At 57.0% G+C, this 12,358-nt stretch overlaps 1 protein-coding gene and 1 pseudogene across 1 annotated transcript; both read left to right on the forward strand.

The window, feature by feature from the left end:
• Window positions 1-61: 61 nt before the first annotated feature.
• Window positions 62-12,005, forward strand: LOC102130786 (A disintegrin and metalloproteinase with thrombospondin motifs 7-like). The gene is made up of 8 exons (XM_073998449.1): window positions 62-209; window positions 948-1,132; window positions 2,254-2,433; window positions 3,033-3,125; window positions 4,674-5,228; window positions 6,581-6,667; window positions 11,195-11,320; window positions 11,793-12,005. Exons 1-8 carry the CDS (start codon window positions 62-64, stop codon window positions 11,805-11,807), a joined length of 1,389 nt encoding a protein of 462 aa, XP_073854550.1. The 3' UTR covers window positions 11,808-12,005.
• Window positions 7,918-8,924, forward strand: LOC135971871 (A disintegrin and metalloproteinase with thrombospondin motifs 19-like; annotated as a pseudogene).
• Window positions 12,006-12,358: the final 353 nt, after the last annotated feature.

Below are 12,358 nucleotides of genomic sequence, written 5' to 3' on the forward strand. Positions count from 1 at the left end.
TAAAACATCTACTAGAGTTTCCGGAGGCAATTTGCCATGGGATAAAGATTGGAGATGAATAATGGTGTTTCCCCATAATCTAACACTCGATATAACAGGTGTGAAAATAGAGATTGAAACAGAGAACAATGCAAGACATTCAGCCTACGAGTTCAGGAAAGTCTTCCTTATGGAGAGGATAGACAGGGGAGCTGAATCTTCGAAGATAAGTAGGAAATTTCCAAGAAAAATGGGAAGGTGGGAACAGCATAAAACTAGGTACAGAGGGACTCTATCTCTGTGAAAGAGTTAAAGGAACTTCCAAGCTATGTTGGTGGAAAGCTAGCAATCCCTGATTCATTCTCCTGCTAGGCCACCTTGAAATACTATGCAGGAAGTCACACAAAAAACATTTTAACAGTGCTGTGTGGGCAGCAAGCCACCCAGGTGCGGAGGCAAGAGATTGAGGGCACGAGCTGTTCCAGTACAATAAATTATTATAAAAGAAGAATAGTTATACTAGATATAAACAGATGTGATTATGTATGAATATCATTAATCATTAGTTTGTGGCAATTACTCTTTACTCCAATATTATAATAATCCTTCCTCTACAACTATAACTTAGGAAAAGAGCCAGGCTTCAAGGGAGCCTGTGACTCTAGCCAAGTCTGATTCGGAGGAAAAGAAACAGGCATGAGAAAACGAGGCTGTGGAGGGATAGGGTTGCAGGCCTCATTACTGGGCCAAACAGGCAGAAGGTTGAGAGGCCTACAGCAGGGTTGAACATGGACAGGGTTGAGATAATACAGGAGGGTTTTCATAAAGTTTAAATAAGCCAAGTACTTAGCACTGGCCTGTCCCATGGTGTCCCCGGAATACTGTGAGTGCTCAAGCTTACCACCAAGCTTGTTGACCGCAATCGTCAGGAATCTCTGGTCGAAATCCTCCGCTGATTCCGCACTCAGGGTGCAACTTCACACAGCGAGAGAGAGCCCCACATTGGGTGCCGTATGTAGGGTCCAGCCCCACAGGGTCAGTGGGTTTTTCTCCCCATGTGAGGAGACGAGAGATTGTAGGAATAAAGACACAAGGCAAAGAGACAAAAGACAGCTGGGGCCGGGGGACCACTACCACCAAGACGCGGAGACCGGTAGTGGCCCTGAATGCGTGGCTGTGCTGTTATTTATTGAATACAAGGCAAAAGGGGCAGGGTAAGGAGTGTGAATCATCTCCAATGATTGAAAAGGTCACGTGAGTCACGTGTCCACTGGAGAGGGGGCCCTTCCCTGCCTGGCAGCCAAGGCAGAGAGAAAGAGAGGAGAGACAAAGAGACAGCTTACACCATTATTTCTGCATATCAGAGACTTTTAGTACTTTCACTAATTCACTACTGTTATCTAAAAGGCAGAGCCAGGTGTACAGGATGGAACATGAAGGCAGACTAGGTGCATGACCACTGAAGCACAGCATCAGAGAGAGATGGTTAGGACTCCGGATAATTGTGGGTGGGCATGACTGATGTCAGGCCCTCCACAAGAGGTGAAGGAGTAGAGTCTTCTTTGAACTCCTCTGGGGAAAGGGAGACTCCCTTTCCTGGTCTGCTAAGTAGCAGGTGTTTTTCCTTGACACTGATGCTACCTCTAGACCATGGTCCACTTGGCAACAGGTGTCTTCCTAGATGCTGGCGTTACCGCTAGACCAAGGAGCCCTGTAGTGGCCTTGCCCGGGCATAACAGAAGGCTCACACTCTTGTCTTCTGGTCACTTCTCACTATGTACCCTCAGCTCCTGTCTCTGTATGGCCTGGTTTTTCCTAGGTTATAATTGTAGAGCAAGGATTATTATAATATTGGAGTAAAGAGTAATTGCTACAAACTGATGATTAATGATATTCATACACAGTCATATCTATTATCTATATCTAGTATAACTATTGTTATTTTATATATTTTATTATACTGGAACAGCTCATACCCTCGATCTCTTGCCTCGGCACCTGGATGACTTGCCACCCACACTTTGTGGTTCAGGAGGCCTTGAGGGAAGGACCCTGGCAGTGTGTACAGAGGCCTGGGATTGGTGTTGGGGTTGTTTAGCTAGCTGGAGTGCCCAGGAGGTGAGATGAGAGAGGCTGGGAGGGCCTCTGCTGCTGGCTGTGGGTGGAAGATCGGCTGAGCAGAGAGGGGAGGCTAGAGTTTCCTACAGTTGTAGGACTCTGTGTCCCCTCCCACCTCTCCTCGCCCCACCAAGGCTTCTCCAATGGGTCTCCCAGGCTGCGCCCCCTCCATCCTCCCATCCCATCTCTAGCCATGGGTGGGGCCTATGCCTGGATGACCCTCCTGCCAAGGACATCATCGACTTCTCCTCAGTGCCACCTGGCATCCTCTATGATGTGAGCCACCAGTGCCGCCTCCAGTATGGGGCCTACTCTGCCTTCTGCGAGGACATGGATGTGAGTGGGGCCAGTGTGGGTGTGGGGGTGTGGGGACCCGGCAGGAGGGCTCGGGGACAGCTCTCACCAGCCCATGGATGCCAGCCTGAGAGTAACCTCACCTGGCCTGGGCTGCGCCCCCGAGTGATACTGTGAGACGCCAAGTGACCTGTGGGAGAGGCCAGGGATGGGCGGCCACAGACCCAGCTCTGAATTCTGGGTCAACCATGGACAAAGTGTGACACTTTGGGCAAGTCCCTTAGCCTCTCTGGAGCTGGCTCATGAGAGGGAAAAGGAACCCCAGTGGGGAGGGTCTATTTATCCTGGAGAAGATTGCCTGAAGTGATCTTCTAACGGGAGTGTTTCCAGAGGAGGGGCTAGGCTGGGAGAGGTGGGGACAGCTGGGGACCGCTCTGAGGAGTGCAGCCCCGAGCACCCCACACCACCACATGGTCCAGGGAGGAAGGTGGGAGCAGACACACAAGAAGGGACCTCTGGGGGTCTGTGGGCCCCTGCCATGTAGAGGGGTGCCCAGGGGACCCTTGGGGACAGGGAGGGGGCAGGGTGGGTGGCAGCACTGGGAGAGGGTGAGGGTATGGCCCATGCCCTCCTCCTCACAGAATGTCTGCCACACACTCTGGTGCTCTGTGGGGACCACCTGTCACTCCAAGCTGGATGCAGCCGTGGACAGCACCCAGTGTGGGGAGAATAAGGTAGGGGATGTCCCCAGTCCTGGCGGTGGGTGTGTGAGACGCCAGACCTGCTGTAACCAGGCCCTGAGGTCAGCCCTGGCTCACAGTCTTGCTTGTGCTCCTAGCAGAGCCCCGCACTCTCTGCAGCCCAAGGCCCCATCTGCAAAGCGGAGGCATTGGGGCCAGGGCTTGATTCCATGATTCCCCCGGAGGTCTTCAGCTGAGTCAGCATGTGGGCCGTTTTACTCCCTGCTCAGCTCCTCCCTGTGGTCTGGGTCACAGATGATTGTGATGATTGTAAAGGGGCCTCTCTCACCTTCCATCCTTCCCCTCTGTGCCTTTCGCAGCCTTCCCACCCACCTTGTTCTCACTAGGGTGAGGATTACTGATAGGCTGGGGGGTGGGGTGGCTCTACCTCCATCTGTCTCGGTAGTGGTGTCTCAATGAGGAGTGCATGTCTGTGGGCTTCTGGTTCAAGGCCATGGATGGTGGCTGGTCCGGCTGGAGTGCCTGGTCCATCTGCTCCCGGAGCTGTGGCGTGGGCGTACAGAGCGCTGAGCGGCAGTGCACGCAGCCTACGTGAGTGTGGGGCCCAGGGTGCCCTGGGCAATGGGACAGAGGGACCCAAGCAGTCAGCCGATTGCAGGAGCTTGGCTCTGTCCCAGCCCCTGGCTCTGAGAAATGTCCTCATAATGGTCAGTCCGAGTGTCCAGGCCACCTTGAGTCACTTTCAAGCAGTGTTCTGGGGGCTGACAGGGTCCCCACTGCTGACCTCTTTCCAGAGAGGGGGACACTGAGGTCCAGAGACTGGAGAGACTCATCAGAGGCCACATGGCAAAGCAGCTGCTGGCTGGAAGGAGGCAGGAGAGGGCAGTGGGGAAGAGCATGGGTCCCAGACCTTAGATGGTTCCAGGTTCGAATCCCATCTTCATCCTTTCTCTGGGCCTCGTTTTCCCCATCTATATAACAGCAGTACCCATCCAGTAAAGTTGTAGTCAGGGGCAAATACAGTTTTTGCAGGCCAGGCCCTCAGTCTTGCAGCTCGTCTGTAGGGGGCACTCAGCGGGAGGGGCTTGGTGGCCTCAGAGGCACAACAAGAGTCTGAGATGAGACTGGGGGCAGCTGGGAGGATGGGCCAGCGCTGAAGGGATGGCCTGAGGTGAATGACTTCACCTCTCTGGGCCTCTATTTCCCGTCTAAACGGGGTGGTGTGAAGATCTGCTGAGACACAGATGCCAGTGGTACCGTAGACCTGAGGCACTACCCGGCTAATCTTCACTTCAGGAGGCCACCTGGGGCAGACATGGGGTTCACAGCCAGCCCCAGCCAGGGCACTATGCTTATCCAAGACTGGCCTGTGGCCCTCCCTGCCTCCTGACCTCCAGGTCTGAGCTGGGTGGGGGCCAGCAACCCTGGCCTAGATGCGGAGGGTTTCAGGAGCTGTGCTCGGTCAGACCTCTCACCTGGCTGGGGCCCTGGGCACTTCCTTTAGGCCCGGGCTGGGGTACTGCCACCAGGAGGGAGGCTGAGGACTCAAGGGCTCGTTAGGATGCTGGTGTCATGGGCTAGAGACTCGGTGCAGTCCCTCCAGCCAGTGCCAGTCATGCCTGCAACTTGTCCCAGCTTTTCAACAGCCCTCTGCAGAGGCAGCCCAAACCTCACTTTATACAGGAGGAAATTGAGGCCCAGAGGCTGGCCGAAGACTTGCCCATGGTCACACAGCAGGTTGGGGGCAGAGCTCAGGCTTCCTGCTGCCACCTCCCCACAGGTCCTTACAAACAGGGAGGGTGTGTCTGGGCCAGAGGGTGGGCAGCCCAAGGGAGGGAAGCATTGTGCACAAAGCTGGGTGGCAGGGATCTCGGGGTGTGGGTGCAGGAGGAAGCCGCTTGCTCTGGGCTGTGGCCAGGCAGTAGTATTCACCAGGCCCTGGGGCCCACCCCTCTCATCCCCACTGACCCAAATACAAAGGCAGATACTGTGTGGGTGAGCGGAAGCACTTCCACCTCTGCAAGCTGCAGGCCTGCCCCACTGGCCGCCCCTCCTTCTGCCACGTCCAGTGCAGCCACTTTGACGCTACACTCTACGAGGGCCAGCTGCACACAAGGGTGCCCGTGGTCAATGACGGTGAGTGCTGCCTCCCATGGAGACGCTGAGGCCCAGAGGGCTGGGGATGTGTGGGTCCAAGGTTACCCTGTGATGCAAGTAGGAGGCCCAGTCTCCACCCCAAGCCTGGGCCACTCCCACTGTCCCCTGGGGCTGCTGCTCACCCCTAGCTCCCCAGTCTGCGACCTTGCAGATAGCTACCAGCCCAGCCGGAGCCTCCAGCATGTTGGTGCTGCTTGGGAGCCTCTAGCCTGCTATGGATGTGTGTCACAGAGGGGTCTTCCTGGTGGCCTCCACACTCCTGCCCCAGCTGTTGCTGATGGCTCTTCTACTTGGGCCTCCAGTGAACCCCTGTGAGCTGTACTGCTGGCCCTCAAATAAGTACTTTGCCAAGAAGTTGTGGGATGCCGTGGTCGATGGCACCCCCTGCTACCAGGTCCAGGCCAGCTGGGACCTCTGCATCAACAGCATCTGCAAGGTGTGCCTGGTTAGGAAGAGGCTCTCCCAGTACTGGCTGCCCCCAGCCCCACTGGCGGGCCCCAGGTTCTCTCCTGGGTCCCTCCTGGTCCTCTTCAGGCCACCCTCCCCATGTTCTACCATTGGGTTTCCCAGCCCCCACCCTCTATGATCTCTAAGGCAAAGCCCCTGCCACACCTCCTGGCACTGGGGACCCCTCCCAGTCAGGACTCACTTCCCTGCATCTCCTTGGATGCCTGCACCAGCACCACCCCAGACAGGAAACTGGAGCCCAGGCAGTGACTTGACCTCTTGCTGGCTGGCTGACCCCAGGCAGTGGTTTGCTCCCTGATAGAAGGGGTTAAATGAGGTGACATAGGTGACTTGAAGGGCTCTGAGCCCCAAAGAGTAGCACTCAGTATTTGGTAACAATTTCTATTCTTATTTTTAATAACAATCATGGCCTCTCCTCTTTGCCCATGTCCCCAGCCACCTACTTTTCCCTGCTTCTTGCCCTCTAAGCCACTGGTGTATCAAGGCCTGGGCTCCGAAGAGGACCAGCAGGGAGGTGCCAACCCCCAGTGCCTTCCCTGCATGCGCTGGTCAGGAGTGCATCAGATCCCCTGCCTGCCTACAGCCTTTGCAGAACTCTTCCCTTCTCTTGTCTTATGTGATGCTCACGACATGCCTTTAAGGGAGGGGTGGATCTCCCCATCTCACATGTGAGGAAACTGAGGCTCAGGGAGGTAGAGAAGTTCGCCTGAGTCAGAGGCACAGCTGGGATGGGGCAGGGCCAGAGAGAGGCCTCCTGACCCCCACTCCCAGCTTTCTCCTCCTGACCCTGGCTGGCCCCCGGGACTGGGGCCACACAGGGCTGACCACCAGCACCAGGGGCCTCTCCTCCTTGTGTGTTGCAGAACGTGGGCTGTGACTTCAAGATTGACTCCGGTGCTATGGAGGATCACTGTGGCGTGTGTCACGGCAATGACTCCACCTGCCACACCGTGAGTGGGACCTTTGAGGAGGCCGAGCGCCTGGGTATGGGGTGGAACCGCTGTTGGGGAGGGGTGTGCTCTTCACCTGGTGGCCCCTTCCCCATCTCCCCTGGGCCCCTGTCCTTCGTCTTGTGGTCCCCACCTAGACTAGAGATGGCTAAGCAGGGAAGCCTTGCTGGGGTAGAATTCTTGCAGGAGTCAGGGGACCCCTGGCCCACATGCAGAGAGCTGTCCCCACGGGGAGTCCTCCTGTCCCAGAGACCCCAGGCAGGGCCAGCTCGGCTTGCGTGTGGCCCCTGGGCCTTTCAAAGAATGGTAGTCTCCTCCTGAAGCTTCTGAGATGCCCACCTCCGTGCCCTCACCTTTGGTCTGTTTTGCACACGTTGCTCAAATACTGACTGTGTGCTAGGTGATGGGGACATGCAGGTGAAGTGCTCAGTCCTGCAAGGGGACAGAACCTTCTGGTGTGACCAGTGCAGTAGAAGTAGGCCCAGAGGGCTGTGGGAGCACCGAGGAAGAAGGTCCTGGCCTGGGGAAGTCAGGGAAGGTTTCCTGTAGGAGGTGGAAGTTGAGCTGAATCATAAAACTCAGAAGAGATGGAAGTGGTCTTCCAAATGGAGGAAAGAGCTTGTACCAGAGCCTGGAGGCAAGAAGGGAAGGCAGGACCAGCTATAGGGCCTCGAGCCCCAGGCTGAGAAGCTTAGACTTCATCCCAGAGAGCAGTGCAGTGTGTTGGATAAAGCACTGGCCCTGGAGGCTGCTCATATCCCAGCAGGACGCTCATGCACGTTACTATCCCTGTCTGCCTCACTCTGCTCATCTGTAAAATGGGGATAACAATAGTACCTAGGCTATAGGGCCGTTACCCATGAGCTTACACATATGAAGTGCTGAGAGTAGTGCCTGGCATGTGACGGGTGTGATGGAAGTGAATGAATAAAAGCAGGCCGCATGGGGATGAGGAGGGTGTCCCAGGAGAAAGGCCTGGGCTCTTTGGTTTTTTCAGAAAGAGAATGCCAGCTGGCCTTTAGTGTAGGGAATGGATCCAGCCTTGTGATGAGACCAGCTTAGGTCCCCAAGTGAGGGGTGATGGGGCATGGCCACGGGGTCAGGATTTGTGGCACCTCTGCGAGGTTTTGGTGGTCTATGACAGATCTGAGCAATTTGGGGAGCTCAGACTTTAAAGCTAATGGCGAAATCTTTGGCATCAGCAGGCGGAGGCAAGTGGGGAGAGACGTGAGGGAAGCGGGTGGGGATAAGCAACCTTCTCATCCTGGGCACAACCTACCCACAACCCTTGGCTGACAGGGTATGTGGACGTGGGGCTGATCCCAGCCGGCACACGTGAGATCTGCATCCAGGAGGTGGCCAAGGCTGCCAACTTCCTGGCACTGCAGAGCGAGGACCCAGAGAAGTACTTCTTCAGTGATGGCTGGACCATCCAGTGGGACGGGGACTACCAGGTGGCAGGGATCACCTTCACATACACACGCAGGGGCAACCGGGAGAACCTCACATCCCTGGGTCCCACCAACAAGCCTGTCTGGATCCAGGTACCTGCCTCCCAAGGCCCAGGGTGGGGGAGCGGAGGCGCAGTCCCCAGGCCCAGCACCCCTTATGGCAGGTGTCGTCCTGGAAGAGTGAGCCCTGGGTCAGTCACAGAGCCTGGCTCTGAGCGAGGCCCTCCTGCTGCAGCCTCTACCTCAATTTTCTCATCTTTAAAATGGCCCAATGGTGTAGCTACAGTTCACAGAGGTGGCTGGGGTTGGCTCCTTTAGGACTGGGTGGATGGAGAAGACACCTCGTGCTCACGGGCTCCTGCCTGCCCACCCAGCTGCTGTTGCAGGAGAGCAACCCCGGGGTGCGCTACGAGTACACCATCCACAGGGAGGCAGGTGGCCATGGCAAGGTCCTGCCGCCCGAGTTCTCCTGGCACTATGGGCCCTGGACCAAGTGCACAGTCACCTGTGGCAGAGGTGAGAAGTGGGGCAGGCACAGCCCCGGCGGCAGGGGCTTCGTCTGTGGACAGGGACGCTGGCTTCAGCTTCCAGCTCACTGCTGGGCCACCACGGGTTTGGAAGTTGGCTTCTCTGAGCCTCAGTTCCCCATCTATGAGATGAGGCTGGCAACTGCCCTATGTCCCAGGCCCACTGGGAGGGTAAATGGATGAGGCAGGTGGGTGCTGGTTCGCGGCGCGTGCTCAGTGTGCTCCAGCTCTTGGTGTTCTCCCTCCAGCAGACACAGCTCCCTCTCGATTGTGTCCTTGCTCACCTCTGGCAGGTCTTATGCTTGCATTTCTGCTGTGTCCCGGAGACCAGCCCAGTGTCCCCTCACCACCCTGACTTATTTCCCTGAACTATTTGTAAAAAGCAGGGCAATTTCATTAACTCCGACTCTTCCTCCCCATATTTATCTATCTCCCCCCATGCTCCTCAGTCCCTGCTCTCTCTTTGTCTCCTCCTCACTGCTCCTCGGCTTCCCCTCTACCCCTCCATCTCCTCCCATACTTCTCAGTCTCCCCCCGTGCTCCTCAGTCTCCCCTCTCTGTCTCTTTGTCTCCTCCTCACTGCTCCTTGTTCTCCCCCTCTGCCCCTCTGTCTTGTCCCATACTCCTCAGTCTCCCCCCATGCCTCTCAGTCTCCCCCCTTACCCCTCGGTCTCCCCCACCCCCCAGTCCCTCCCATGCCCCTCAATCTTCCTCCCCCCACTCAGTCTCCCCCGCCATTCCTCGGTCTCCCCACACCTCAGTCTCCCCCTTTGTCTCTTAGTCCTCCCCTTTTCCCCTCGGTCTTCCCATCGTTGACACTCAGTGTCCTCAGGGTCTCAGGATCAGGAGTCTGAGATGCAGACATTTGAGCATTCCTTAAAATGCTATTATGATGACAAAACGAAAATGGAGAACTGGACAGATACCTTCCAAAGCTAGGAAACCCATGTTATCTAATACAGCTGTCTTTATTTTATTTTATTTTATTTTATTTTATTTCACTTGAGATGGAGTCTCACTCTGTCGCCCAGACTGGAGTGCAATGGTGCGATCTTGGCTCCACCTCCCAGGTTCGTGATTCTCCTGCCTCAACCTCCTGAGTAGCTGGGATTTACAGGCATGCGCAACCATGCCCGGCTAATTCTTCATTATTGGTAGAGATGGGGTTTCACCATGTTGGCCAGGCTGGTCTCGAACTCCTGACCTCAGGTGATTCATCCTCCTCGGCCTCCCATAGTGCTGGGATTACAGGCGTGAACCACTGCGCCTGGCCTAACACAGGTGTCTTTAATTGGACAAACATGAAAACCAACACATACATTTACAGCACTAGACATTCGGGGAATTGTCTTTCAGCAAATTGGCTGCTTCGCAGGTGGACCACTTGGGAGTGTCTGCAGAGGCAAGTGCCCCATGGTGGCTGGAACAGACAGGGGTTCTTTGTCTCGGGCAGGAAGTCCCAGGTGCACAGTCCAAGCTGGCAGGATCTGGAGCTGACTGGCCCTCAGCCATACTGTCCTTGCTACAGCAGCCTCCCCTCACTCCTGCTTGTCACAGATGGTTTCCTCCCTTCCAGGGCTCTTATCCTGTACTGGGCAGGAAGGAGAGGGGAAAGGGCTGACTCCTAGTGAGGGACTTGTGCCTTTTTCTCCCCAGCCAGGACTGTGTCCCAAAACCCCCTAGTTGCAAGGGAGTGTCAGGGAGTTGTGTTTTCAGCTGGTCTCATTGCTCCTTGAACAAAATCAGAATCTGTTGGTGAGGAAAGAGGGGGACGGGTGTGGAACTGGCAGCTCAGGGGAGGGACAACTTACACTCTGGACCACAGGGTGGGGGTGGAGCCACGAAGGCAGAGCCACCTGCAGAGGGGGTCCTGTGGCTGGGCCTCAACAGGCAGTATGGGAGTGAGTGTCTGAGGTGAGGAGCGTGGTGATGTAAAGGCCCCAGGATGGGCAGTGGCGGAGAGTGTGAAGGACAGGAGCAGTGCCAAGGTTGGTGCAGGGGTGGAGAGCAGGGGCTGCCCCTTGTTGCCCAATTTCTTTTCCAGATATTCTCTGAGCCATTGGGAAAGGTGTGGACGGTGGGACGGCCTTGATGCCATGACTGGGTTTGCATGCTAGCAGCAGCTGGCACGGATCGAGCTCTTAGGATGTGCGGGGCACAGGCCGAGCCTGCACATGCAAGAACACACGCAGTCCTCCCTCCAGGGCTTGGAGGAGGCAGGATTGTTGCTCTCACTTCCCAGAGGAGGACGCTGAGGTTCAGAGAGGCCAAATGAGCTGTCCAGGCATCTCAGTTAGGAAGCAGAGGGTCTGGGCACCCAACCCACGAAACCTCCACACTCTGCCACCCGTCCAGGGGCAGTCAGAGGGGAGGCTACATAGGAGAGGGTGTGAGTGAGAACCAGGACAGCAAGGAGGCGATGGTGGAGGTCTGCCTTCATCCTGACATGGGCAGTAAGGCGCTGGGAGGGTCTGGCAGAAAGGGTGTCTTTGGGTCTTGGGCGGTGGGCACCTGGGTGCCAGTCCCAGGCTGAGCCCCATGGCCCCTAGGTGTGCAGAGGCAGAATGGATACTGCTCGGAGCAGCAAGCAGGGCCCGTGGACGAGGAGAACTGTGCCCCCCTGGGCCAGCCCGATGACCGCCAGAGGAAGTGCAGTAGCAGCCCTGCCCTGCCAGGTGAGCCCGCCTCCACTCCGCCACCAACTCCCCACCCCCAGGCATCCTGGGTCTGCCACAGGCCCCTACATCTGGGTCCCCGGGGGCCCTGGGGAGGAGCAGAGGGAGCCGGGCTTTCATTCTCTTCCCAAGGCTGAAACCCCAGCCCCCAGTCCCCGTCACCCCAGCCTGGGCCAGCCTGGACACCTGTGGTCCTCCTCTTTGGGCCCCTGGATGTGGAAATAGGCCTCAGGTCACACTCAGTTTCCCTGAGGGGAGGGTGGCAGGAGTGGAGGGGCTGTGCCATGTCACCAGGCTTTGAGGGCAGGACACTTACCTGGGCTTGGAGCTTTGGAGAATCATCCACTGGCCTCAGTCCCAGCTCTGCCCAAACCCTGAGGGCCTGGAAGCCCAGCCTGGCCCTCCCTGTTGGTGAGCCTGCTGATGCCACTCATCTGATGCCATGGTGATGCCACCCATGTGCCCTCACCAGATGGTGGGCAGGTGAGTGGCAGCTGTGCTCCAGCTCCTGTGGGCCTGGGGGCCTCTCCTGCCGGGCTATGCTCTGCATCCCAGCATGGGGCTGGATGAGCAGAGTGCCCTGGAGTCACCCGCCTGTGAACACCTTCCCTGGACCCCTACTGAAACCCATTGAAACCGCCATGTGCCCTGTTTGGCCACCTGGGCTGTGGGGAACTGGTCTTAGGTGAGTGTGGGATGGGAGGGGGCTCGCCTCCAGCTCCACCCTTGGTCTTTGGCTACAGGTAGGCAGACAGCCTTCCTGGAGCCCTCGTGGGTGGGAGGGAGCCTGGGCATTCCAGGGTCCAGCCCCTGACTCTAAAGCCTCAGGGATCAGGAAGCCCCTGGCAACCATGTCCACAGCCATGGCCTTGAGCTGGGCAGGACCAGAGAGGGCTGGCTGGGGTCTCTGCCACTCTGACATAGGGTAGTGGACAGGTTACCCAGCCATGCCCCAGTGTCCCCTGGCAGCCTGCCTCCCAGCCTAAGCCCCTCACCCTGGCTTCCCCTGCAGTGCTCAGTGACATGTGGGGAGGGCAC

The sequence above is a fragment of the Macaca fascicularis genome, chromosome 7, assembly GCF_037993035.2.
Source record: "Macaca fascicularis isolate 582-1 chromosome 7, T2T-MFA8v1.1".
In the NCBI taxonomy this organism is placed as follows: domain Eukaryota; kingdom Metazoa; phylum Chordata; class Mammalia; order Primates; family Cercopithecidae; genus Macaca; species Macaca fascicularis.

What these genes read in the sequence shown, in the direction of transcription:
- LOC102130786 (XM_073998449.1), top strand. Translation starts at nt 62, where the DNA reads ATGGTGTTTCCCCATAATCTAACACTCGATATAACAGGTGTGAAAATA. An exon ending in AGCTGAATCTTCGAAGATAA is followed by an intron (nt 210 to 947) that starts GTAGGAAATTTC and finishes TTCCGCACTCAG; the next exon opens with GGTGCAACTTCACACAGCGA. An exon ending in CCACCAAGACGCGGAGACCG is followed by an intron (nt 1,133 to 2,253) that starts GTAGTGGCCCTG and finishes TGGGTCTCCCAG; the next exon opens with GCTGCGCCCCCTCCATCCTC.